At 54.4% G+C, this 25780-nt stretch overlaps 8 protein-coding genes across 8 annotated transcripts; 5 read left to right on the plus strand and 3 right to left on the minus strand.

Annotated features, from left to right (window-relative positions):
* Positions 1-486: 486 nt before the first annotated feature.
* On the plus strand, positions 487-2045 carry J4E90_009680 (uncharacterized protein; the record flags this gene model as incomplete). Its single annotated transcript, XM_051439199.1, has 3 exons — positions 487-1022; positions 1075-1574; positions 1621-2045. The coding sequence occupies 3 exons, from the start codon at positions 487-489 to the stop codon at positions 2043-2045; spliced, it is 1461 nt and encodes a 486-aa protein (XP_051286803.1).
* Positions 2046-2772: 727 nt separating this feature from the next.
* On the plus strand, positions 2773-5580 carry J4E90_009681 (uncharacterized protein; the record flags this gene model as incomplete). The annotated part of the gene is made up of 1 exon (XM_051439200.1): positions 2773-5580. One exon carries the CDS (start codon positions 2773-2775, stop codon positions 5578-5580), a length of 2808 nt encoding a protein of 935 aa, XP_051286804.1.
* Positions 5581-5964: 384 nt separating this feature from the next.
* On the minus strand, positions 5965-7744 carry J4E90_009682 (uncharacterized protein; the record flags this gene model as incomplete). Its single annotated transcript, XM_051439201.1, has 2 exons — positions 5965-7133; positions 7180-7744. The coding sequence occupies 2 exons, from the start codon at positions 7742-7744 to the stop codon at positions 5965-5967; spliced, it is 1734 nt and encodes a 577-aa protein (XP_051286805.1).
* A 346-nt stretch (positions 7745-8090) lies between these two features.
* Positions 8091-12926, minus strand: J4E90_009683 (uncharacterized protein; the record flags this gene model as incomplete). The annotated part of the gene is made up of 2 exons (XM_051439202.1): positions 8091-8117; positions 8169-12926. 2 exons carry the CDS (start codon positions 12924-12926, stop codon positions 8091-8093), a joined length of 4785 nt encoding a protein of 1594 aa, XP_051286806.1.
* Positions 12927-15503: 2577 nt separating this feature from the next.
* On the plus strand, positions 15504-17280 carry J4E90_009684 (uncharacterized protein; the record flags this gene model as incomplete). The annotated part of the gene is made up of 6 exons (XM_051439203.1): positions 15504-15726; positions 15776-15882; positions 15934-15948; positions 16001-16258; positions 16306-16836; positions 16888-17280. The coding sequence occupies 6 exons, from the start codon at positions 15504-15506 to the stop codon at positions 17278-17280; spliced, it is 1527 nt and encodes a 508-aa protein (XP_051286807.1).
* Positions 17281-18095: 815 nt separating this feature from the next.
* On the plus strand, positions 18096-19247 carry J4E90_009685 (uncharacterized protein; the record flags this gene model as incomplete). Its single annotated transcript, XM_051439204.1, has 3 exons — positions 18096-18287; positions 18344-18807; positions 18872-19247. 3 exons carry the CDS (start codon positions 18096-18098, stop codon positions 19245-19247), a joined length of 1032 nt encoding a protein of 343 aa, XP_051286808.1.
* A 355-nt stretch (positions 19248-19602) lies between these two features.
* Positions 19603-20139, plus strand: J4E90_009686 (uncharacterized protein; the record flags this gene model as incomplete). The annotated part of the gene is made up of 1 exon (XM_051439205.1): positions 19603-20139. The coding sequence occupies one exon, from the start codon at positions 19603-19605 to the stop codon at positions 20137-20139; it is 537 nt and encodes a 178-aa protein (XP_051286809.1).
* Positions 20140-20906: 767 nt separating this feature from the next.
* On the minus strand, positions 20907-25291 carry J4E90_009687 (uncharacterized protein; the record flags this gene model as incomplete). The annotated part of the gene is made up of 2 exons (XM_051439206.1): positions 20907-22336; positions 22387-25291. 2 exons carry the CDS (start codon positions 25289-25291, stop codon positions 20907-20909), a joined length of 4335 nt encoding a protein of 1444 aa, XP_051286810.1.
* Positions 25292-25780: the final 489 nt, after the last annotated feature.

A 25780-nucleotide genomic window follows, 5' to 3' on the forward strand; every position in this document is an offset into this window, starting at 1 on the left:
CTGCGTCGGTCCTGAACTTGCACCGCTCAACCGCAAACACTCGCCGCCGATCAAGTGTCATTGCAGAAGCCATGTCGTGCCATGACCACGCCAATACGTCAAGCGCGGGCTCGCGTCATATGACAGGCGTGCCCCGCGTTGTAGGATGAGAGCCCGCGCATGACATCCCACGAAGGAATATCTGCCGCCCGTTCGAGCAATCAATTCACGCTTACACAATGCGCCTGTGGGGTATTAGCCGTTCCACCGAGCGACGAGCTGCTCGCTGGTCTGGGCCATGTTCAGCATTCCAAGATTAAAGAGAGAGAAATTCCTCGGCTTTCGTTACCCCGCTAGCGACTCCGTCGACTAGAGGCTGCCGTCTGCCCTATCAGCCGAGTATCTTCGCCGCATTGCGCAATCGGGACCGCGGCCGGTAGCGAAGAAACTCCCTCTGGACTCCCTTAGATTCGTCTTTCCGAGGTTATACCACACCACCCATTCGCCATGAGGCCTGCGACTACTGCGCCTGCCGCTTTCCGCGCTGCGACGTCCATCGCACGACTCCCCCGCCCAAAGACGTGCTCCTTTGCGACGCGCTGCCTAGCTTCCCAGACTGCTGCGAGATCGGCCCAGTTTTCGAGCCCGCGACGAACATCCGCAAACAGCGCCCCAACACCAGCACCCAGCCTATACACGCAGATTGGACAGTACAGGATGGCGTCCTCGCAGGGAATCAAGAAGATCCAGGTCAAGAACCCCGTGGTGGAGCTCGACGGCGATGAGATGACCAGGATCATCTGGCAGGTCATCAAGGACAAGTTCATCCACCCATACCTCGACATCGACCTCAAGTACTACGACCTGGGTCTGCCCTACCGTGATGAGACCAACGATCAGGTGACGCTCGACGCCGCCGAGGCTATCAAGAAGTACTCTGTCGGTGTCAAGTGCGCGACCATCACCCCCGATGAGCAGCGCGTCGAGGAGTTCAAGCTCAAGAAGATGTGGCTGTCGCCAAACGGCACCATCCGCAACCACCTGTATGGCGCACATTGGAATAAAGGGGAGGACATGACTGACAACACATTCTAGAGGAGGAACCGTTTTCCGCGCGCCCATCGTCATTCCCACCATTCCCCGTCTCGTACCCGGCTGGAAGCAGCCCATCATCATCGGCCGTCACGCTTTCGGCGACCAGTATCGTGCGAAGGACCGCGTGATCCCCGGCGAGGGCACACTCGAGATGGTCTTCACACCCAAGGGCGGCAAGCCTGAGGTCATCAAGGTCTACGACTTCCCAGCGGAGGGCGGTGTCGCGCAAACGCAGTACAACACCACCGAATCCATCTCCGGCTTCGCACACGCCTCCTTCAAGATGGCGCTGGACAAGAAGCTGCCGCTGTACATGAGCACCAAGAACACCATTCTCAAGGCATACGACGGCAAGTTCAAGGATGTCTTCCAGGCCATCTACGACAGCCAATACAAGAAGGAGTTCGAGGCTGCCAAGATCTGGTACGAGCACCGCCTGATTGACGACATGGTCGCCCAAATGATCAAGAGCGAGGGCGGCTACATCATTGCCATGAAGAGTGCGTATCCATCCTACTACCATTGCGACTTCGCTAACATTCCCAGACTATGACGGAGACGTCCAATCCGATATCGTCGCCCAAGGCTTCGGCTCCCTCGGCCTCATGACCTCGACCCTCATCACCCCTGACGGCAAGACCTTCGAGGCCGAAGCCGCGCACGGTACCGTCACCCGCCATTTCCGCGAACACCAAAAGGGCAACGAGACCTCCACCAACCCCATCGCCTCCATCTACGCCTGGACACAAGGTCTGGCCAAGCGTGGTGAGCTGGACAACACACCTGAGCTCGTTGTTTTCGCCGAGCAGCTCGAGAAGGCTTGCGTGGACACTGTGGATATCGACAAGATCATGACTAAGGATCTGGCCCTTGCGTGTGGAAAGAAGGACCGGGCGTCTTGGGTCACCACCAATGAATATCTTGATGCCGTCGAGAGGAGATTAAAGTCGAGCTTGAAGGAGAAGCTATAGATGTACAGAAGTGTTGAATAGTCGCGTGGGATATTCCTTGCATCGGATCACTCGGTAACAGCGTGATACCTAGACCTGACCATGTAGACGGAGTTCTGCTTACTCTTGGGCAGGAATCGATTGTTCACAAATTCAATTGCGCCTGTGCATGTCTTCCTTTGCCAGTGAGGCGCGAGAGCGCGAGGCATCTTTTTTTGGCAGGGAGCTCGTGCCATGTCGTCTCCACATGTTCCCGGAGCACGTTGCTTTTGATGAACTGGGTTTACGCTAATTTCCGATGAGACCCAAATCCTCAAAAAGAAACCAGTCTCTTGCATGTCTCACGGCAGTATGCATATGCGGGACGATCTGATGTTTGTTTGTTACACTGCTGATTGCAAAACATTTGTCGCGACTATCTTGTTGAATTTTCAAGGATTGCATACTTTGCATTCCGTTTAGCAGCTCTGTGTTGGGCCCTCTTGATCTCCTCGACAGTTGCTGGCCGTCTCATCCTAGACGGGATCACATGATGGAGGCGTTCACTGATGCTGCTCCCGGGACTAACCCGACTAAAGCCGCTAGGACCTACAGTGCGAGCCCGACCACCACGCCAGCCTCTGTACCAAATGACAGCGCAGGATCTACAGCCACCATTACCACAACGTTTCCGTCGCCTAAAAAGCACGGCAGTCCCTCGACTCCCGACTCTACTCCATTGCACCGACGCTTTCTGCGAGCAGTCTCGATGCCGCCTGCGACACCGTCGCGTCCGCCCATGGAGAGCCAGAAATCTTTCGAGAAGGCGCGCGACAGCCCAGTCGTAGTTCGCCATACCCCCAAGAGGACACAACCATCGCCGATGAAGCTCGAAGTTGGCCAGGGCGCGTTCTACTTCTCAATTGAACTGCCCCCCAACAAGATCACGCCAAAGAAGAGCGGAACGACAAGCAAGAGCCAGACGCCGAAGGGAGAAGACACGCCCACGAGGACGAGGACGCCTAGCCCGTTGAAGAAGGCGAGTCCGACGAAAGAGAATGCAGTGAGTACACCCACGAGGGCGACGCGCAGCCCAATCAAGCGTGATGAGACGACCAAGCAGAGCCCTGCGAGGCCGTTGTTTGGTACGCCGACGCGGGCGAGGCTGCACAGGCAAGATACGGATCCACGAACTCCTGTTCGGACAACGCCCAGCCCGCGAAAGAATCACAGCGCAGTGAAGCAGAGTCCTGCCAAGATGACTACTGTCACTCCGAAGAGAAGTGGCTTGCTCAAGACACCTGGAAGTAATCGACCTGGAAGTCCCATAAAGCGCTCGATTGAACAAGACGACTCACCGGTAGATCCGCTCAAGACATCTGCACGCCTCGCGAGAGAACTCCTATCAGGGCCAGAGGAGACACTCCGAATGCCACCCGAACGTCTTGTGGACCTGAAGGACGAGCACGCTCCAGCAAACTTGGTCGCGACTGCCACCGACCCGACCCCGCATCATGAATCCACGAGGCAGGCGCCACCAGCGAACAAGTGCCCAGAAAACATCGGACACCTCATGGCAAGCCTTATCAGCAACACTACTAGCACGCGTGACTGGTCAACCGCCTACACCCACGACATGGTCTCTCCTATACCGACACCCCTACGCAAAGCCTCGGAGAAGCTCAAGCTGGGAGAATCGCCTTCTTTCCTGCGGATGTCGGCCAATGGTACGGCCACGATGACCAATACAGACCCTCCTACCCATGTCAGCGAGACAAAGTCTTTGATTCTACATGAGCCTGCATCAGTCGACCCGGGACAGGATAAGAGTAACCAGATTGAGTCGTCGTCGTCTGGATCAACCGAGGCGGCTTTTCCCTCTTCCATTACCACAGATCATACTGCAGACGTGTCAAGCGAACCGCGACCTGCACTGCCGTTACGTGCAGCCAGTCTGGGGTCTTTCAAAACCCTGAACACGACACGCGAGGCACCAGCCCCACCACACCGCCCGCTTCTCTTCCCAAAGCGAAGGTCGGAGACCCTTCAGAAATCGCCGTCGCAGCAAGAACACCAGGTCAGGTGGCAAAATATGGAGACGGCTTCTTTGGAGCCCCTACCTGCAAGCCACCAGAGGCGAGTGGGGACTGATCCAAGCGTACTTTTGAAGATGCAAAAGGACATGGCCAATCTGGAAGCGACGATGCGCCGCTCGTCAGGCGTTGTCGACCCAGCGTTTTGCGGCCCGCTCAATCTGAACGAGCTCCCTGCAATGTCGAATGACTACTTCGTTAGAGGCCAGCAAGATATCAGAAGCCCAGGTGTTGTTGGTACACCAAAAACCCTCAGTAGAGCCAACTCCGACAACCCATCGATTGCGACCGTACAAGCGAATGGAGTAAGAGGTACTAGCAACTCACTAGCACCGTTGAAGGTCTCCGGCACGCCAGGTATACCACGATTGAAATCTAGTGCTCCTACCTCAGCACAAGCAACGAGAGACCGTCTTCTTGCAGCTAAGAAGGAGAACACTCAGCGTACGGGTGCGACTAAGACTGCGGTTCCCGAAAGATCCCGCCCTCGATCAAAGACCACAGTGTCAGCAACAAGCAAGTCGGGTGCGGTCACTAGCACACCTCGCAAGACCCCAGCGACTCCGGCCAAACCCGTGGCACCTCCAAGCACAACAACACTCAGCTCTCCACACAGCCGCATACCATCAATGAACGCCGCCAAGCCCAGGATGCGAACACAGTCTGTCCCTCAAGCTGGATCGAAGCCGCCTGCCAGTACCTCGGGTCATACTAAGGCCGTCGCAGCATTGAAAGAGCGTCTACCAAACGTACCAACTGCTCCGGTCAACACCAGACCTGTTCCGATCCGGAAACCTGTGGTCCCCTCCACTACAGCCACTCAAGCTCCTTCGGCGGGTCCGCGACCGTATGAACAAGAGTTCGCTAGCGCGGGGGACATTGCTGATCGACTCGCTGATTGGCACGACGAGGATCGGAAGAAGGCACAGATGAATCGTCCGACGGTCGCAGCTAAGAACACGCCAGCGACGATACAGGCAGGAAGCCCGGCGGACGAGTCTACTACACCAGACGGTTCACCCGCGAAGATCCTCACCCCCATCAAGGTACCTGCATCAACTAGGACTTCAAGAGTTCTCCCTCCTGCCAAAGATGTCAAGCCAAGACCGCTCTCCAACAAGCCAAGTGCCCCATCAACGCCCAGATCTAAGCCCAGCGCGCCGGCTCCCAAAACGCCAGTCCCAAAGACTCCAGCTCCACCGCCTCGAAACGCCGCTGTCGTCAACAACAACCTCAGACAGCCCATAACCGCGGCCAAGACCCCAGTAAACCGCCGCATACCCGTTGTTGACCGCAACGCGACGCGTACACCAAGTAAAGCCATCGTGAGTAGTCTGGATCAAGCGATCGATAGGAAGATTGCAGAGGATGCGAGACGTGGGATGGAGTTTACGCCTGGTGGGAATCGATTGAGAGATTTGTTGGACGCGAAGTCTTTGAACGGGGGTGTTGTGCAGGTTTTGGAGGAAGAGGAGGAGGTGTAAGGATCTGTAGGGTCGCTGCAAGGGCGATCAGGATGGTTGGTGGGGGTTAGGGGCGCTATCTCGGTCTTCTGTCTTTCTTTTGTTAAGTTCTGGTGATGTGTGTGGCGTTTATATTGTAAGGTCTGGGATGGGATCTGAGGAATAGGAGGTGTCACAAGGAAAATTCTGTAGATGGGTAGAAAGTTAATGTACGACAGCTATTGGAATTCTGCATCGACCACGTTCATCCGTCTTACACTTCTTCTTCCCTGCTACGCGCATGGTAGGTCCCGGTAACCAACCAACCTTGATCAGTCACCCGTTATCATCATCACATATCTAAGCAGCGCCCGTGACAATCTAGTTCTTCTTTTCTACAAAGCCAACTCGCCACACCACCCAAAACTACTCCGCCTTCACATCACCAGCACTAACCAACTCCCCACTCTCATCTCTCTCCCATTCGCACACCCCCAGCCCGGTGCCCTTACAAGGAATGCAAGCAGATCCATCACCCAAGCTACGACAGTCGTCCACGCCCAACCCCCTACTCCGACACCGCTTACAAACAACCAGCTTCTTCCCCTTCTTGAGCTCATCCCTCCAATTCTCATCATCCATAATGCGGTAGTTGATGCCGTTGAAGCGCCAGAAGTCGTCGCTGGTGTACATCAATTCCTCGACGGGCAGCTCCTCGCCCTGCATATACGGTGGGATGAAAGACTTCCCCGACGGAAACATTTCCCGCGAAACGAGGAAGTGGGCGTTTGTGCTGTATGACTTGAGCATGGTGGCGATCTTGTAGGTAGCCGCGCGGTCGAAGAAGAGGGCGCTGAGGAGGTGAGCTTGCTCTGTTGCGTCGACGATTTCGAAGAGGCGGAAGAAGGAGTGGTCGGAGAATTTGAGGTGCAGAACGAAGTCGTCTGCTAGTGTTCTTGGGAGACAGACGTCTACGAGCGAGGTGAGGGAGCGGAAGGCGATGTCGGATAGCGAGCGCAGGTCATGGCCTGAGTTGATGGAGATGGCAGAGTCGAGCATCTTTAGCGACTTGAGGGATGGCGGGAAGCCGCTTTGTCGTAGGTAGTAGTAGAGGTGTGATTCAAAACCTAGCTCGAGGTATTCTAGCTCGACGAGAGAGCGGAGCTTTTCGGCGCCTTCGGGGTCGGTGTCGCGCGAGGTGAGATAGCCAACATGACCACCGCAATGCGTCAAGCGCTGCAATGAATGTGCTTGCTTCTGTAGCGCGACTAGGAATCGAGATGAGGATGTGCGTTGTTCAGGATCCATGGATGGTTGGCATTCCTGGAACACGTGCAATCGCTCTCCTATCGACAACTCCTTTAGAGCTTTGGGCAGGCTCAGGACATTGTCTAGGAACGGAACACTGACGTTACATTCGATAAGCGTCAGAGACTGAAGGGATGTTGTCTTCTTCTCTGATTCGGAGATCTGGAGATCTCCGTCAAAGTTCAAACACGACAACTTGATATTTCGTAGAGTTGGGTGCTTAAACATCGCGACCGCGCGACCTAATCTGAACTTGTTGTCTCCTGAACCATGTGCGTGGAGGGTTACTGCGTCTCATTAGTTAGGCTAATTGTCATGAAACATCTGACTTACACGACTGTAGCATCGGCAACGTCATCGGCATGCCCGCGCGTGGGTACACTGATGCTGCAAGCAAGTTGTTGTAATCAATCCTCGAGTAGCCGTCGAAGTAGATGCCGTTTTGCCATTCCAAGTTGTTCGGGCAAGGGCTCTCGACATGAAGATGACGCAGCCTACCCATCAAACTCAGATAATGGTTCATATCCTCAATCCCCTCGCGATATTCGTCTTTATAGCGAATAGCCAGATCCTGGATATAGTCTGTCCGATTGTCCCGGCTGTCCAGTGCCGTGGCAATCCTTTGCGCGTGTCCACCCGTCAAGACCTGTAGTTTGCGCCAGATGTAGGGCTCAACGAGACCTTGAAACCGCGTACACGTCGCGGCGAGGCTGCAAAGTGCATCCTGACCTTCGACGTGATCGATGATGTTGAGGAGGAGTTCATCGACAAGACGCAAGAGTCCGCTCTCGGCTGGCCCAAGCATGGTAATTCCAGGTTCTTGACGTGCTTTTGTGAAGGTGTAACCGGAATGACGCGTCTTGCGTTTCTTGGCTCCTGCGAAGGATATACTTGGCATTCAAGGGTTCGGGATGAGTTGAAGTTCAATAACACAACGGGCGTTGTTCGTAGACATGTATTTCTTAATGTCCGCGCTGGCAGAAAGCAGAGACAGGGTGCTGCTGTTCAGCCAACGGGACCGCAGGATGATGTCAGACGCTAGCACGATCAAGGACTAGAGCGCCACGTGAAGACATCCGTGCGCCAGCGCGGTATCACATCACTATGGCAAGCTCATCGTGCTGCATTACATCAACATAATTTGGGAATTGCAAACTGAAGAGAACATGACGATGTATCGCGCTTTTAATCTACACTAAGCTCACAGAACCCAAGTCCCCCACAGATAGAAACACCATCCCCGTCTAGTCCGTTTGGTTGATCACAGCATCCTACGTAACGTTAGCTTCCATCCTAATCATGATTTACACAGCAAAACTCACCCGAGCCACCACATACAGCGGCTTGACACCAGTCCAGTACTCAAACTGGTGCACACCCTGTCCGACCAAAACTTCTAGACCGTTGACCGTCTTCCATCCGTTGTCCATCGCGAGCTGAATCAACGCTGTCACGGGAGGCTTGTACGCCATCTCCAACAGGATTCTTTCTGGACCTGGCTCCACGTCCTTGACGCTCGCCTTGCCCTTCTCGAACAAAGTGCAAAGCGTTTCGCGGATGGCGACGTCGATGGGTTGGTCAGCAGGAATGGTTCCGATAGCGACCTGTGGCGTGCTTTCCATAGATTGGACTTCTTCTGGGGAGCCGATGACGTGTAGGTTGTATTCTGATGAGAAAGCGTTCTTGAGTGTTTCCATCTTCGAGGGGTTGCGGCCGAGGAGGTAGATTGGCCCGTAGCCCATTTCCTTGAGTGCGTAGATGGCAGCGCGACTTGTTCCGCCGCCGCCGATGACGAGGGCAGAGCCGCTGCCTTGGGCGCCGGCGTTGCGGAGGATGAGTATCATGCCTAGATAGTCGGTGTTGCGACCGATTAGACGGACGACCTCTTTACCGCTGGATTCATCGATGGAGCTCTCGGGAACGATGGTGTTGAGGGCACCAATGACGTCGACTTCTGGGCCTAAACCGTCGAGGAGAGGTACGACGTCCTGCTTCAGCGGGATTGTCACACTGGCTCCACCGAAGTCTGGCGAGCGGATGATGTCCTTGATTGAGCTTGCATCCGTAGTCTCATGGCGGCCGTAGACGTGCGGAAGCCCAGTCTCACCGAACAGCTTGTTGTGGAGACGCGGGCTAGGGCTTTGTGCGACTGGTGAGCCGAAGATGAATAACTTCTTCGTCGTAATCTCGCCCATCAACGACAAGCCTCGCCTGATATCTGCTGCAGATAGTTGACCTGGTGCGGTAGCCGAGGGCAGAAGCGGGTGCGAGACGGGTGTCATGAAGCCATTGAGTATCCTGCTCAGCTTGCCGTGCTCGCCCATGTTAATGGCGATCAAGGGGACGGGATGCGCAGTGTTCGCCCAGCTCTTGAACTCTGCAAGCGCATAGTTATCTTCGAGCGACTTGGCGACACCCACAAGTTTAATGACAGTACCGTACTGCAACGCGCGGTTGTAGTACTGCATCCACGAGCCATTTCTCCAGTTGAGCTCGCCTTTGGGATCGTGATGGCTAGCGATGATCTCGGAGTATCCGCGAGTGTTGGAAACCTCGCGCAGGATGTCTTCTGGCATGGTCATCTCCAGATCTACAAAGTCACAACCAAGTCGTAATGCTGTCCGGTAAAGCACGAGGGCCTCATCGTAAGCCTGGTCTGGGAATCTTCCGCCTTGTGCTTTCGTTCGCAAGGTGAATATGATAGGTATCGATGTTACGGTCCGCAGTATTGTCAGTTGCTCGATCACGAACTCTGGTGTTGGCAGGCCTTCTTGCCCGTTGGGGTCTTCCAACAAGTCGACTCTGAGCTCAACAGCATCCGATCCGACTACTATCTCCGGTAGAGTCTTGATGCAAGGCTCAAGTCGGGGTGCAGATAAGCAGACGAAGAAAGAATGCTTCCTCTTCTTGAGACTCTTCAACGTGGTGGCCTTGCCAGTGATGGTGTTCAGGAAACGGGCAATCTCTCCTTGCGTCTGAGCGAGTCCACCAGATCCTGGGACCTGACTGTGGAAGCGGTAGTTACTGCACTCTGTGTACCAGTCCTTCCTTCGCAGCCATACGCCCATGATATCGTCTACGTACGCTGGCCGTGTCTTATCGATCTGTAAGAAGGCGACTACCTTGTTGATATCACGCGTGACAAGTAGAACTATACCGCCACTCTTCTGATAGTCGACAAGAATCTTGCGAGCTTCAGGTGTCTCGACTATTCCACCACCGCAGGCGAAGACATGCCCATTAGGCTTCTCCTTGACAGTCTGAGCGAGAAGCTTCAGCTCCTCGTTCCGGAAGCCATTCCACCCCTGCGTTTTGATGAGTTCAGGTATTGTCATGCCAACATGCTCCTCGAGTGCAGTATCCAGGTCAATGAAAGGACGTCCGAGCGCACGCGCTGCCCACCCACCAGCAGTCGTCTTGCCGGCGCCGCGCATTCCGATGATGAAGATCGACTTCTGTTCAGTCTTCGACGCTGCCTTGTGTGCATTCGGTCGTGGCGGTAGCTCTACACCTGACAGCTCGGTCTTGAAGATCTGGCTCAGAGAGTCCCAGTATCCAGGCCATGTCTTTCCAGTACATTCTTTCTCAAGGATGAGAACGGGCGTTGGGGCCACTAATGAGAGCACAGCAAAACTCATGGCGACACGATGATCATCGTAGCAGTGGATACCGACCTTGGGAGCTTCGAGCTCATAAGCCCTTCCATCAACTTCAATACCATCGTCAAATTGTCTGCAAGTGACACCAAACTTGGCGAGCTCATCTTCCATGGCTTGAATGCGGTTACATTCCTTGACACGCTGGTTTGCAATACCATAGATGCGGGTGGTTGTCGTGCTACCATTCGACGATGCTACTGCGGCCAATACGGATGCTGTGAGGAAAGCATCGGTCATGGGTTCCATGTCAATCTCCTTGACGGCTTTCAATTCGCCGCGAGGAGGGCCTGTGACCGTTGTAGAGGTCTCGGACTGTTCAACCTTGCAGCCCATAGGTTTTAGAACCTCAACAGCGAAGCGCGCATCACCTTGCAGGGAGCCTGAGCCGATGTTGGGCACTGTGCACGTCGTACCCGTTATAGCCGCGATCGCGAGAGGGTAGGTAGCAGAGCTAGCATCGCTTTCCACCTCATATTCGGAGGGGTTGGTGTAGGGCTTGTTGGGGATGTGGTAGGTGTTGGGATCATCCTGGGATCTCTCGACCTGCACGCCGAAGGAAGCCATCATGGCGATGGTCATATCGATGTATGGTTGGGAGATTACTTTGCCACCGACCAGCCGCAGTGTTACAGGCTTCTTGGAGTATGGCGCGCTCAGGAGGATGGATGATACGTATTGCGACGACACGTTGGCAGTAAGCTCAATCTCGCCCGTGAAGGAATCCGGACCAAAGCCACCACATGCAGAGATTCGCAACGGCAAGCTGCCTTCATTCTCTTGGTAGTCAATTTCGACGCCCATGGTGCGGAGTGACTTGACCAGCGGGCCAATGGGTCGCTCCTTCATGCGCGCGTTGCCGGTGACTACTGTGGAAGTCACACCCTCGACGGGCTGGCACAGTGCAGTCACCGAAGTCAGGAAACGCGCGGCAGTGCCAGCGTTTCCGAGGTAGAGTTCGTTGCTCGACGCTTTGAGGTTTCCGCCATTGCCGGTGACGACTAGCTCCTTGCCGTCATTCTCCCACGCGAAACTAGCACCCTGCATCTTTGCCAGCGCGTCTAGCATAACTTGCGTGTCGTCAGAGTGCAGCAAGTTGGTGATGCGACACGAGCCGGTTCCAAGCGCAGCAAGTACGAGGACTCGGTTGGAGATACTCTTGGATCCTGGAGGTCTGCATGTCACGTTCAAGTCGGAGGGGATACCGGGATGAACAGATATGCTCGGTGACAGGGCGATCCTGATATCGCGATCCTCGACGGAGCTGGCCTTCTTCTCGTGCGTCCTGCCAATGCCGGACAAAAGCACGATCTTCTTAGTCTTGCCTGCATTCTTCTTGTCCACAGCCATGATCTTGATAAGCTCGTCCACAGGACAGTGTTTGTTGGCCGACCGCTTGCGCACCGTCTTGTCCGCCAGCGATGTGGGCAGTCCGTAGCTCGCGATGCACTTAGTCAAGCGTGCGACTGCGGAGGGATCCAGTACACCCAGGTATCTGGCCAGCTCGGCCTCCTTGACCATTCCTATCGCGACGCACTCTCCGTGGAGGATCTGGGGTGTGAGGATGGCTTCGTAAGCGTGTCCGATCGAGTGTCCGAAGTTGAGCAGATTGCGCAGGCCGCCTTCGCGCTCGTCGGCCGAGACGACTTCAGCCTTGACGCGTACTGAGCCCAGCACTATGCGCTTCAGTATGCTGGCGATCTTGTCGAAGTTCTTGCGGCCGTTGACGGGCTTTTGGTCAATGGCAGCCAGGATGGCGTCTGCGTTGCCCTCAAGTGTTGTGAATTCCTCCTCGTTCCAGATTGCCGCCGTCTTGACCACCTCCGCCATGCCGTTGACGACCTCTCTCTTGGGCAGCGACTCGAGGAACTGCAAATCAATGTATATTCTCTCGGGCTGCCAGAAGGCGCCGACCAAGTTCTTGCCCGCGGGCACGTCAATGGCCGTCTTTCCGCCTATGCTCGAGTCGACCATGGCCAGCAATGTGGTAGGCACGTTGACGAACTTGATGCCGCGCATGTACGTCGCCGCGACATAGCCTATCATATCCCCAATGACGCCTCCGCCCAGTGCTATTATGACGGTGTCGCGCACACATCCTTGCGACAGCAGCCAATCTTCTACGGCTGCCTTGGTATTCCGCGACTTGGACGTCTCACCGGGCGCGATTTGGTAGGTGAGGAGGCGTGGGGAGGACGAGAGCGAAGATGCGGCGGACGCGAAGGCGCGCTCGAATGTGGGCGTGTAGAGTGGGCCGATGTTGGTGTCGGTGATGAGGACGTACGTCGACGAGGGAATGTTGGTAAGCAGGTCCTGGGCGATGTAATTCTGCCAGATGCCGTAGTCGACGACTATCGAGTCTTTGCCCAGGATCGTCACCTTGGTCGGCTCACCCTGCGCGACATTGACGCCGTTGCTCGCCATGGTGGGCGGTGCGAGTCAGACTTGCACAAAGAGCCGCTAGCTGCTGAACGCGCGAAGTAAGGCTACAAGGGATTACAATTGATGAGGGCGAGTATCGTACTCAGCGCATTATGTTTGAGAGGTCGTGGGTGTGAGTCAAACCGGGAGTACACTTTTTGCGAGGGTTGCGTTCTTCGAAATCAAAGTGCACCGCTACCGGACCTTGCATGCCTGACGTGGGGAACCCATGTCATCCCCGACCGCGCCACCGCTTCACGCTTCCAACACCAACTTCGCCCAATACCATCAGCGCCCTGCCCGTCCTAAGCTTTACGCGTACAGAACTTTCGCTCGCGCGTGTTGGCCCTCGTGATGGGTAGGGCCATCGTACGACATTAAAATGCGCTTCATACGCGTCGCTCGACCAGCGTAGTCGAATAGTCCACTCACACACAATCCAACTGCATATGAGTCTCGATGTCGACAGCGGGGGTATTCGAGATCGAAAGTAGTGCCCTAAGAGATGGATGTCACGTTATTCCAGATATCGAGAAGCGGGTGTTTACGAGAGCAGATAACAAAAGGACCTTTGCAGAAGTGTCATCATCTCTGGCGACGACGATCAATATCGATGCAGCAGCTGACATATGGAGGCAAGCTTATCTTCTATCGGGGTTTCGAAGACGAAAGGAAAGGGAAAAGTAAGACAAGCTGTCGACGTCAGGCTCAGCGATGATATGGGCTCGTATGTGTGTGGTTTCAACTACTTCATCAGCCTACTCAAGATGCAAAATCGGACAGGCGGACGAGACGTTGTGTTCTTCCAAGTGCCGCAACTGGAGACCGAAGAAGAGATCTGTACAGGTGTCCGAGTGACGGAGGAACTCATCAAGGCACTAGTGGCTGTTTGGCAGCATTAGAGAATAGCTCATGAACCTTCCCCTCTTCCATGCCAATACTTCACCGCGGCCTTTCAAACGGATTTCTCGCAATGGACACATGGCGAGCAGGGATAAACACGTGGGGCTAAATCGGTCGAATGGTGCCTTGGATCTCATGTGCAAGTCTTGAGAGCTTAGCACTGCATCTCCAAGTCGTGGTGTGTCTTCGCGCCGTGAGTTTTAGGGCGTGATGACTAAGCGACGCGCCTTCCAAGGTGCGCTGCCCCTGCCTCGTCCCATCATTCACCAGCGGTTCCGCCTTCGTTCATCCATCATCTCTCATCATCATCGTCAGCGGCGCCATATCTCTACTGATCCTCCTCATGCTGGGCAACGGCTCGGTACTTGGCCGTCTATCACATCCCTTTGCCCGCTCTGCACAACAGGCGTACTTCCTCTTGAATGCAGAAGACCGCCGCACAAGCATCTATCATTCCGCCCGAGGCGCAGTACTGCTGCAATGTTTCAGCCTTCCCGCTCGAATCAATTTGTAGAGACGCAGCCGCGATGCATCTCATACCGATCTATCCGGCTGGGCAAGAATAACGACAAGCCGTCGAAGAGCCTCACATCGCGACGTTGTCTGTCGAAGCATCTTAGACTTACTGATATGTCATTATGCTTTCATTCACTACCAAGAATCATCTTTTGTCATACCCACTTACCTCATATAGTAGAAACATTGGATGTGGAGAAGCTCGACGTCCTTGCATAGGACACAACTGCCAAGCGCGTCAACGCAGGCTAAGGACTTGGCGACTTGGTATCGAGCATGACAACAACACCCACGGAGCAATGGAAGGCAGTATGTGTATGCAATCTCTCGGACTAAGTACTCCTCACCAGATCCAGTGCGTCCTCCGGTCGAATCAAATGCGGCATCCGTGGCATTTCTCAGCACCAAGAGGAGTACTGCTGTGGATCGCAGCATGCACACACCAAACATGACCGTGATCAAGGTCACTTCACTCGATTCACGGTTGTGTATAGTACTAACTCGCTCTGTGCATATCTTTCTCGTGTTCAACCGCAAATTGTTCATCATTCGGCTGTTCAAAGTTGTGCAGAAGCTGTAGGTCCGGACAGGCATTCGTATCTGTGCACGTTACATGGGAAAGCTGTTGACCATAGGTATTGCGAGTATCTGGCACACGGGATTGCGAATACCCTTGCGTTTCGTAAGATGATAGGCTGCACAGCAGAAGATACCTGTTCCTCCGTACCGAAGATCTGATCCCGTTGACGCGATCCGCGTCCAGCCTTGCCAAAACAGGTTAAGAATCCAAGGAAGTGAAGGTCTTGGTTAACCACCAATTACCCCAGTGTTAGAAGCTTGGAAGCGCCCATATTCAGAGCCTCCAAGCACGCCAGGGCGGAAGAACGGCTACCGGCACTTCGACGACGAGATTATCAAATTCGTTTCGGTCTTTCTGCCTGATCGATGCCAACGGTGCGTCTCCGTATACCAAGCGCATGGCATATCTCGCTTCCCCATGGGGCCGGGGCACCCTTCCCCAGGTGTTCGGGTTATAAGGGTCAGACTGGTTCCAATACTTTTTTGGTCCGTTGACGACGATCACAGCAACTTACCTCCCCGCTGGAAACACCTCCAACTTGAGATCGCACTCACACAATTTTGTTTTCGTTCGTTGACAGCATGAACGCAAACAAAGATGGGCCCGTGCTCACGGAACCGGAGTACAGGGACGAGAAAGGTTCGGACACATCGCCAAACCCGCCTTTCAAACTCGAAGATGTCGAACAATCCGCCTCGATGATTGACATTGATCCTATCACTGAAGCAAAGCTGCTGAGGAAGCTGGACATCCGGATCGTGCCCATGATCTGCTGGATCTACTTGATGAACTTCATGGATCGAGGTGCGTGCGGTATGCTCATCTTGAGATTTAGACTGACAATTTCGCGTAGTCAATATCGGAAATGCTCGTCTCTACAAGATGGAGGAGGATCTTGGCATGGATCCCAATAGCAATCAGTTCCAAATTGCGGTATCTATCTTGTTCGTCACTTATGTAGTAAGTATTGCTTTCACTCAGCATTTATGACTTTCACTAACCATCTCTTAGATATTTGAGACTCCAGTAAGCTCCGCGTCTACCAAGGATAGGCTACACATGCTAATTCAACTCCTAGTCAAACTTGATCTTGAAGCGAATGAAGCCCGCTCGGTATCTCGGAGGTCTCATGTTCATGTGGGGCATGGTGGCCACATTCTCCTGCTTTGTGAACAACTTCGCCGGACTCATCGTCTGCCGCCTTCTGCTCGGCACTTTCGAAGCAGGCTTGTTCCCAGGCGTGATTCTTTACTTGAGCATGTTCTACAACCGGCGCAACGTTAGCTTGAGACAGGCGTGCTTCTATGGTACATCTGCACTAGCGGGTGGGCTGGGTGTAAGTATCGCTTCCCCAAACCAAAAGGAGGGAACTAACAAGCACAGGGTGTTGTAGCCTATGCGATCGGTGAGCTCGATGGTGTAGCTGGCTGGAACGGATGGCGTTGGATCATCCTGATCAACGGCATTCCAACTGTGATCACCGCCATCGCCGTACCTTTCGTCCTACCCAACAGCCCCGAGACGGCCAGCTTTTTGACCGAGGAAGACCGCCGGAACCTCGTTCTGCTCCGAATGAAGGAAGTCGGCCAAACAACTTCTGGTCAGGAACTCGCGCGCGAGGATGTTATGAAGGGTGTGAAAGACTGGAAGGTCTACGCCTATGCCATTGCGCAATTCGTTGGGCTGGGCATGCTCTACAGTTTCTCCGTCTTCCTACCTACCATCATCAACGGTCTCGGAGGTGGATGGAGCCGTCAAGTGGTTCAGGCGTTGACGATACCCGTCTACGTCTGCGGATTCCTTACCTACGTCATCTGCGCATACTTCAGCGATAAGTCGCAAAACAGAGGTCTTTACTGTATAGGTGGGCTCGCTGTTAGTATGATCGGGTACATCTTCCTCATCGCAAACAAGGTAGGCCTCCAACATTCCACGACTCCAACGACTGTACTGACATGCGTATAGGGACTTGGCCTCAGCTTCGCTGGCTGCTTCATCGTCGCGCTCGGCCTATGGGTAGCCACCGGAATCGCCTTCTCCTGGATCGCTGTCAACAATCCCCGATACGGAAAGCGAGCCTTTGCGAGCGGTATGCAGATCACCATCGGTAACTGCTCAGGTGTTGCGGCACCTTTCTTGTACGCCGCCGATACCGCGCCAACATACATTCCGGGCTACGGCGCTACCATCGGACTGCTTGCCCTCGGTATTGCGATCTACATTGCGCTGCACTTCTACTTCCGGATGAAGAACAACAGGAAGCTGTCTGGCAAGGAGGACTGGAGGATCGAGGGTAAGACCGAAGAGGAGATTGCTGAGATGGGTGAGGATAACCCGAGGTATTTGTACACTATCTAGACTGTCCCTTGTAAGACTCACGAGATGCCTGAGTGGCAGGCCGAGGTGGCTTCGTGGCCGCAATACAACAACTAGTATGACTTCCCGAAAAGCATCTGCTTTTACGACTACGGCTTTCTGCTTGCTCTACAGTCACGCGCCAGTCTCTGCCTTCATTTGCGCTCTCACTCCGACTTCACTCGCGCTCTCGCCCCACCTTTACTTCGCTCTTACCCTGCCTTCACCTGGGTTCTCACTCTGCCTTCACTTACCCTATCACCTTACCAACGTCATGTTTCTTTCTTCTGCAATACGAGTACTACTGTTGCTCTGCTTTATATACGACAATCTGTAGAAGATCTCTTTAATAAGGTTCAGTGGCGTGTTCGCACGCTTCTATCCATTGCAGGTTAAAGTCCTGTCGCAAAGTACGGGAGTTCGAATCTCAGCGGAGGCCTTCCTCCCCTGGAGGGGGCTGATGTTGGGTGACGGGTGAGTCAACCTTTGCGCCTTATTTTTAGCACTTTTTTGCGCTTTTCTTTTTGCTCTTACTAAGGTCTAATCTACTTATATCCAAAGGACGTAAGAGAACACTATCAAAATCACCCGCATACTGCGGTCAAAGTTTTGGAGCTAAAAGACATGACCTTGGTGATGTCATGTTTGTTGTCTTCCACAATATTCCGAGTCTGTTGCCAAGACTAGTGAAGGTGAGCCACGCGCGCACACCGACCGGCTAGTTAGGCAGAGATCTCTCTCACATCCGGTCGAATCTCTTTTACTCTTTTCTTACCAACCCCAGGACTAGCGACGTCGCAGAATTCTCGACCGTCGCGATGACAACACCCGATTACTCTGCACTTGACAGCGCGGCGAAAGCCAACCTGGATGTGATCTTCTCCGCAGTACACGGTAGCGTCATCAGGAAGCCCAACATCAATGGTATCTACTTTCAGCCGTCGCAGGCTGTCATCACTTGCGCCCCTCACGACCTGCAGCTTGAGTGGCTGTTCAAGAACTACAACTCGGTAAGTCCATTGTAAACACGCATATGACGGCTTCGCTAACATGATCACTCCTCCAGTTGGCTCTCACCAGCTTCGATGTGACCTCTACACAAGATCCCCACCTCATCCGCGGACTATGGTTCTACGCTCTCGATCCCGAGCACTCATTCGCGCAGTACTACAAGATGACGCGCTACAACCTCGTCGGAATGGCGTATGTTTGGTCACTCGACTTTCCCGCTGATCTATGCGGACCCGGTGACGAAGTGCGCGAGTTCGTCCACGGGTTCATCGACGCCTGGTTCGGCTCCCTGCGAGATACGAGCGACGATTGCGCAAGTCAAGAGAAGTTTATCCATATGTGGATGAACAGCGGACTTGATTTGTTCATCGTCCGCGACAAGCACACTATCCAAGGCCTTGACAACGCTATCAGCAAGTTGACGAGGCAGTCTCTGCCGCCGTCTTTGAGGAAGGTTGTGGAATTTGAGGCCAAGGAAATCCCGTTCATGCGAGAGGAGGGGAAGATCTCTCAAGATGAGTACGTTCACATGACATGAAAAGACACTCGCTTTATAGTCATTGCTAACGAAATCACTTCACAGATACGACAAGTATGGCCCTTCTCTCATCCTCCACTACGTTCTCGCAGTGTCGAAGCTCGGACAAAACATCTTCGTCAAGCGAAACAAGATCAAGGATATACGCGAAGCTAGAATGATGGAAGAACTAGCAAAGCGTCAACATAACGGACTTGCTGCGGTCGATTGGGACTCCGAGCCGGTTCGCTCACTCGTTCAAGCTGTCGATCCGTCACTGCCGGCACCAAAGGCTATCCAGAACCGGCCTCGCTCGGACCTCACGCGTGTTCCTTGGATGGATGTTGATGACTTCTTCAGGCTCTTGAGATCTGGTTTCGAGAAATTGAGGGAAGACGAGGAGAACTTGGCGTCCGCTCTGGGAGGAACGACTTTGGCTTGAGATGCTTTCGCTCACGTACTGGAATTGTCTGGTACTGTGACTCAAAATCTGTTTTGTCTCACTTTGCAGTCTGGATAAATGACATGTTGACGAGACCTCTCGAAGACAACTACATGTCTTGTAGCCCAGTTCTTCTAGCAAATGTCTCAATGTAGAGTATTCGCTGCATATATGACATCTGTCGTTCGTTCCTCTCTTTTCCAACCCATATCCACCTCGCACAATCATCTCCAACACCATCATCACAACAAAAGCACCTACCATGCCCACCACCCCACCACACAAACCAAGCCACACTACCCCCGCCAACCCCTTCGGTCCTCTCATCGCTACCAGCTTCCGCTCCAACGGTACAATGCGCCAGTACCACTCTTACAACCCTACTGCAGACATGTCCACTCAAGAGGATTCATTCCGCATTGGCGCAACGCATGCTACCAAGCGCAGGAACCGCGACACTGTAAGTGAAGGAATGATCCAGGGAGGGGATAATGCAACAGGGGAAAGGATAGCGTCACGTTCCGACAGATGGGGTGTTGTAGATTCTGCAACCTGCTCCTTCCGTGAAGATGGTCAGGAGAGCGACGAGAGTGATGCGTCTAGTCATACACGAGGCCGCTCAGAGGCTTCCAGCACTACACTGGCAGCATATGAAGATGACGGAAAGGAGATTAGTGAGGGCGAAGGAGATTCAGATGAGAGCATGGAGGATTTCGAGAGCGACAAGGGTGAGGACGAAGAGAGTGAGACATCTAGCCACACGGTGGGACGGAGCGAAGACTCAGACTCTGGAGATGACGGCGGTGATGAAGATAGCGATGAAGAGATGGGCGAGTCTGATGATGAAGGCGATGTGTTTGGGGAGAGTTATAGGGAGGGTAGTAGGAAGTAGGAAAGAAGAGGGGAGGGTGAAAGAAGACGGTAGATGCACGCAGTCTATGTAGATTCCACCTCCTCGATGTAACCAACAGCATCTCACTATACAACAGCCATCACTTTAGAAAAAGGCATAAACAGTCATGACAAACAACCACATTGATATCTATGCATAACCCCAAACTCTGCAAATGCTATGTACACCCAAAAAGAAACGTACCTCATCAACCCATCCATCCCCTCAACCAACCTAAAATGCCTTACTGCGTGCCTGGCTACCCTGTCATGCCAACCCCCCTAGAAATGAAAATCTAAACGAATCAAAAAACCCCAAGACCAAGACGATAAACAAACAAGTCATCGCTCTAACGCGCCATGTGTAAAAACGTCAAAAGTTCCATCGTGTAGCAGCAAACACAGAATAGTTCAGGTAAAAGTCGTCTCCCAGAACCAGCGTCCCGGTTTGTTGTGATGTTATGCCCATGCCCATGCCATGCAAGCGTTTTTGTTCCCATCGACGTCTAGCCCGCCCAAAACGCAGGGCGATGCAACATGTGAGTGTGTGTATGAAGTACAAGCTTTTAGCTTTTTTGATAATTGCCAATCAAAATAGATTTGGCAGCCGCCCTGGGACAGAACAGAGACAAAGAGCGAAGAGAGTTTCCGAAAGCAAGATATCCACTACGATGGACTCGCTTTATCCAAAAGTTCGCCTGCACTCTTCCTCCTCTTGATTTCGCGTCTAGCAATCGCGCGAGGACTTTCAGTAAACCATCCATGGAGTCAGAATTCCTCGTCGCGGTCTTCGCCGCGGGTGGTGTGTTTGCCGCGCATGCTGCCCATGTCGTTGTAGCTCTGGTGGCCGCCGAGGGCGCTGGTACCGCGTTCGGCGCTGCGGTCGCGGTCGCGGTCCTTGTCTTTGCCTTTGTCTTTGCGGTTTTCCTTGTCTCGTTCCTTGTCTTTCTTGTCCTCTTTCTCCTTGTCTTTGTCCTTGCGTTTGCCTTTTCGTTGGAAGGGGAGGACGCCTCGGAAGCCGCGTTCCTTTTTCTCTTTGGTGGCTTTCTCGGAGAAGGCGGGGAGGGCGGTTGTGTACTCCTCTTCTGCGATACTACCGCTGTCGCTGTTTTCCATACTCTGACCGCCTGCTGAACGAGGTGGTCTTCCGACGAGCGAGTTTGTAGACACAGCGGCAGGTCTTTGTTGGTTGATGTGAGAGTTTGGATTGCTGTAGTTGAAGGACTGTGTAGAGGTAGATGTAGAGATCGTGGTCGTTGTCGTCGTAGTCAAGGCTTGCGGGTAGGAAGGCGCAGGGGCCATGTGAAGACCATCGCTGGACCCTGGTGGTGTATCCTCGGTTGCCGATGCTGATGCACTGGCCGAAGCAGACGCGGACTGAGAGGCATTCACCGAGTCGTTTCCTGAGGGCGTGTATTGACCAGACCATTGCTTCTTCGCAAAGGGATTAGTGTAAGATATGGTGGCCGAGCTGTTGCTCTTCAAAGAGCTCTGAGATGCTGAGATGCTCGAATTTTGCTGATGCCGTGCCCGAGGTGGTGGCTGCATTGTGATGGGTGTGCTGGTAGACGAAGACGAATAGTCATCGCCGCCGCCTGGAGATAGCGGGGTTTCCTCAATCTCTTCTTCCAGTATTGGTCCACGATTCCTCGTTGCTGCACCTCGTGACGTGTCGATTTGCGCCCCTTGTAGCTGCTCGACCAACTCTTCCCACTTGACACTCAGTGATGATGACGGCCGTTCGGCAGGTTCAGCGCGATTTAGGCAGTCCTTGGTGCGTTCGCTGAGAGACAGACAGATGTTGTGGAAACGGAGGAGATCACCATCCGTGGCTTGTATGTCAGGCGCACTCTTCTGTGTGTTGTCTAGCCAGAGATTGACTAGCATTGCAAAGTTGCGTGAATGATCGATGAGGTATGGTAATGATGGGAACCCTTCTTTGAACGTCGGAGGCAGACGATGAAGAATGGCAATCGGAGTACTGTACGATGGTGGAATCGGCGGTGCGGGTTGCGACGTGGTCGATATTGAGCAGATATCGTCGAGATACTTCTTGAACTCTTGCCGATGCGTGGTGAGGAATTGGTTCATAGGCTCCATCCATGCTTCTTTGGTGCCAAATGAAGACATGTTCGCCAGACCTTGCAGTGACTTTGCAATGAGCGTGAACGTTCTTCGAGCTTTGACCTTGGGGTGATCTAGATGACTGTTAGCGAGATGGTTAAAGCAGAAGTGGAGAACTTCACACCTTTCAGTAAGCCAAAGAGTTTCGGGTTCAGCACCGCTGGAACGAAGAAGCGCAAGAACAGGAAGCCAGAGACACTGCTGTACTGCACCGTCCGGAGGTAGTCTCCATAGCGGTCGTCAGCACAGGCCCTGATGTGCCTGAAGATCAATCTCAGCTCCTGTGGACACCTCGCCACGGAGTTGTAGATGGCTCGCCAAACTTCTTCAGTACAGTTAATCAGCCTTCTCCAGTTCCGGTCTAGTTCGTGTTGTGATGTGACTTTGTTTGGATCAACCTCACAATCAGGGTCCTTGGTGTTGATCTCTCTCAGCTTCTCGCTCAGAGTCTCCTCCAGGTACTCTTTCCCAAGTCGCTTCATGTGCAAATCCAGTGACTTCGTAAGCAAGGTGTTACCGCGGAAGAGCAGATTGGCCTCCAGTTTGGCATTGTTGCCCATGTCGCGAACGAAGAGCTCGCGGTCGCTCGCAGAACCAAAGGTGGCCAGCGAGGATTCATTCGATTCACTTGATCCCAGTCTTTTACTGAACCGTAACCGACTAGCAGGTGACTCTTTCAATGTGCCATCAATCTCTTCTTCGACTAACGCGCATATCCACTCGCCAGCTGCCCCGGACACCTGGAAGATGTTCAAGAGATATTCTGATAACCTCCTGAGCTCGTTCGGGATCATCTGGGCGATCTGAAGTGTTATTCCGTTGGAAAACCTGTGGAGAAGTTCCGAAAGTGGATAGTAGTCGCGAGCCATGAGAATCGCGCATTCCTCGCTGCTGACTTTGACCAGTACCTCGCCGACACTGTTTCCATACATGTTGATAAGCGGCCACCACTTCTCCGTCTCTTGATTCGGGCCGAGGTCGTCCAGATAGATGTCGGTTTTTCCTACAGTCTGATCGAAAGAGATACCAGCGTAACCACCCTCGGAGACATATGGGTCGGAGTTGGTGGCCTCGAAACCGCTCTTTTCGGTGCGGTTGTAGCTCGGCGGTCGCTTTTTCAGGAGTAATGAAGCAGTGTGTAGAGCGGGTAGATCCAGGAATTCAAACTCTTCTCTCCAAAACGGATTGTTGCCCTCGCTCTTGACCGTAGTTCGTGAACGTGTCTCTCCATCTAGTAGCACTTCAACGAGATAGCCACCCGGGTTGGTTGTAGCAGACGAAGACGGTCGTATTGGGGTCGTTCCGTTGCTATCCGAGACCTTGGGGCTTACAGGCGGAATGAGTTTCGCTTCAATGACCCTCACGAACAATGATTTCTCCATGCGGAACATGTCTTGGGTGCCGAAAGACGGTGACAAAGTGCCCTCGTCGGTCATGGCGTCCGGCGATTTGGGGCCATATAGTTGCGGAACGGTGAAGGCGCGTAGGAGGACGATCCAGACCTCGTACAGAACTCGTGACTCTAGCGATAGGAATATGGGACGCAGGATTGTTAATGCAGGAGAAGAAGCAGCGGTATACTGGGGATATATGGCAATGCAAAATTCGTTATCCAAAACGGAGGGATCCAATCGCTGAACGGCACATCGGGAAAGCTGGGAAAGCTGAACGGTGGAAACAAGGGTGACATCGGTGTCGGAGTAGAGCTTGAGCTCTCCGTTCTCACGGAGCGTGCACGACACTCTTCTCCAGCGGCGGGATCCGTGGCTCTGGACTCTGTACGCCTGGGGGCGTCCCCCGGGCCCATTGTTCTTTTGGGTGCCTGTATTGCTGCTGTATGTCACGCTAGTGTCCCAGTAGATCATCTTGCCGACTTTGATGATGGGCGCTTCCTTCTTGGGCGAGTCTTTGAGGAGCGACACCTCGGAATGCCGTCGGCTGTCTGGCAGGCGGCGCTCGATCATGACGGGCGCCTGGGGCTTGGCCATCCTGTTCTGGATGCCCTTGGGACGCATGGGCGACCAGCACAAGAGGGCGGCGAACCACGAGTCGAACTCTTCCTGGGTCGGCGGGCGCAGGTGGACTTCGAGCTTCGAGTTGTGGACGACGACGTGGATGTAGGCCGTGTAGGCTTCGCCGTCGTATGCGCTCTTGACATGGCAGCCGCGGAGATCGGGGATGAGGGTGCGGGTGTACGACGTGTCGTTCTTGGGCTCGTAGACCAGGCTGCCGGCCTCGTCGTTGATGTAGCAGTACGACAGGCCCCAGGGGTTTGGTTCGCCGCGGCGGAAGGCCAGCAGACCCTGCATCTTGCCGCACGTGGAGCGCATGAGGGCCTTGAGCTTCTTAGCGTCGGACGCCGGGACAGGCGAGACCCACGAGTCGGGCGGGACATTGGAGGGCGAGAGAACGGGCGAGGTGGAGCGGTGGGCGGCCTGCTGCTGTTGCTGCTGCTGCTTGGTCAGGCGGCTGCGGCTATTGGTGCTCGAGGTCCGGGGCGGCTGCTGGGGCGGGGAGATGGTGGAGATGTGGCCGATGGAGGTGACGACCGACTCCTCGAGGCTCTGGTAGTTGCTCTGGTTGCTGGCGACGGAGCCGATGCGGTGGCGGCCGGAGCCAAAGACGGACGAGGGCGAGCGCTCGCGGGTGCTGCGCTCCTCGAGGGTGCGGGTCCGGGGCCGTGTCTGCTCGCGCGCATTGCGGTACTCGGAGTCGCTCGAGGCGCGGGCGACGTACTGGCGCGGGTTGGCGGTGCGCTGGGAGTTACTGAGCTGGCTGTTGTGGGAGCGGGGGCTGTTGGGCGGGGACTGGAACGTCTGCACGGGCAGGCCGTCCTCGGGGATCGTGGCCGTAGCCGTGTTCGTCGAGGTGGTGGTCGTCTGCGAGGGCGGCGGGTCGTCGGGGGTGACGGTGCGGATGGTGTGGGCATGGCGGACGTCGTCGCGCTCGTGGAGGGAGTAGACGCCCTGGGCGGCCTCGGAGGCGCTCACCTCCCTCCGGCTGCGTCGCTGCTGCGTCTGCTGGTCCATGGATGCGGACCGCTGCGGTGTCGTCTGCTGCTCATTGACACACGACAGGCGGCCCGGCTCTGGCAGCTGGTAGCCGTTGCGCTGGCGGGAGTGCGGTGACGGCGGACGAGGGCGGCGGGGGCGCGGCAGGACTGGCGTCTGGTGTCGTGAGGCGCATCGCAGGCCTCGTTGCGCGGGCAAAATGGTCTGTCGTTAGGTAGTCAGAGGCCCACCGCCAGCCCTAGCGAGCCAACATGGCCACGACTAGCACCCAGCCTTGGCGCCGCTGAGATGCATCGCTAAATCACCGCGCCCCGGCCCAAACACCGCGACGCCAGCTGACGACTCTACCCAGCTGCGCTTGGGTGCCCAACGTCCCTGTGCCCGACGTCTCATCTATCTGCTTCACCGATTCTAGAATCGACATGTAGGCAGGGGAGACGACTGCAGATCAGAGCATAAGATAACACGCAACATATAACATAGCATTCTCTCCGCATTGGTATCGAA

Source organism: Alternaria incomplexa, assembly GCF_024043165.1.
Source record: "Alternaria incomplexa strain BMP 0042 chromosome Unknown scaffold_17, whole genome shotgun sequence".
Lineage (NCBI taxonomy): Eukaryota > Fungi > Ascomycota > Dothideomycetes > Pleosporales > Pleosporaceae > Alternaria > Alternaria incomplexa.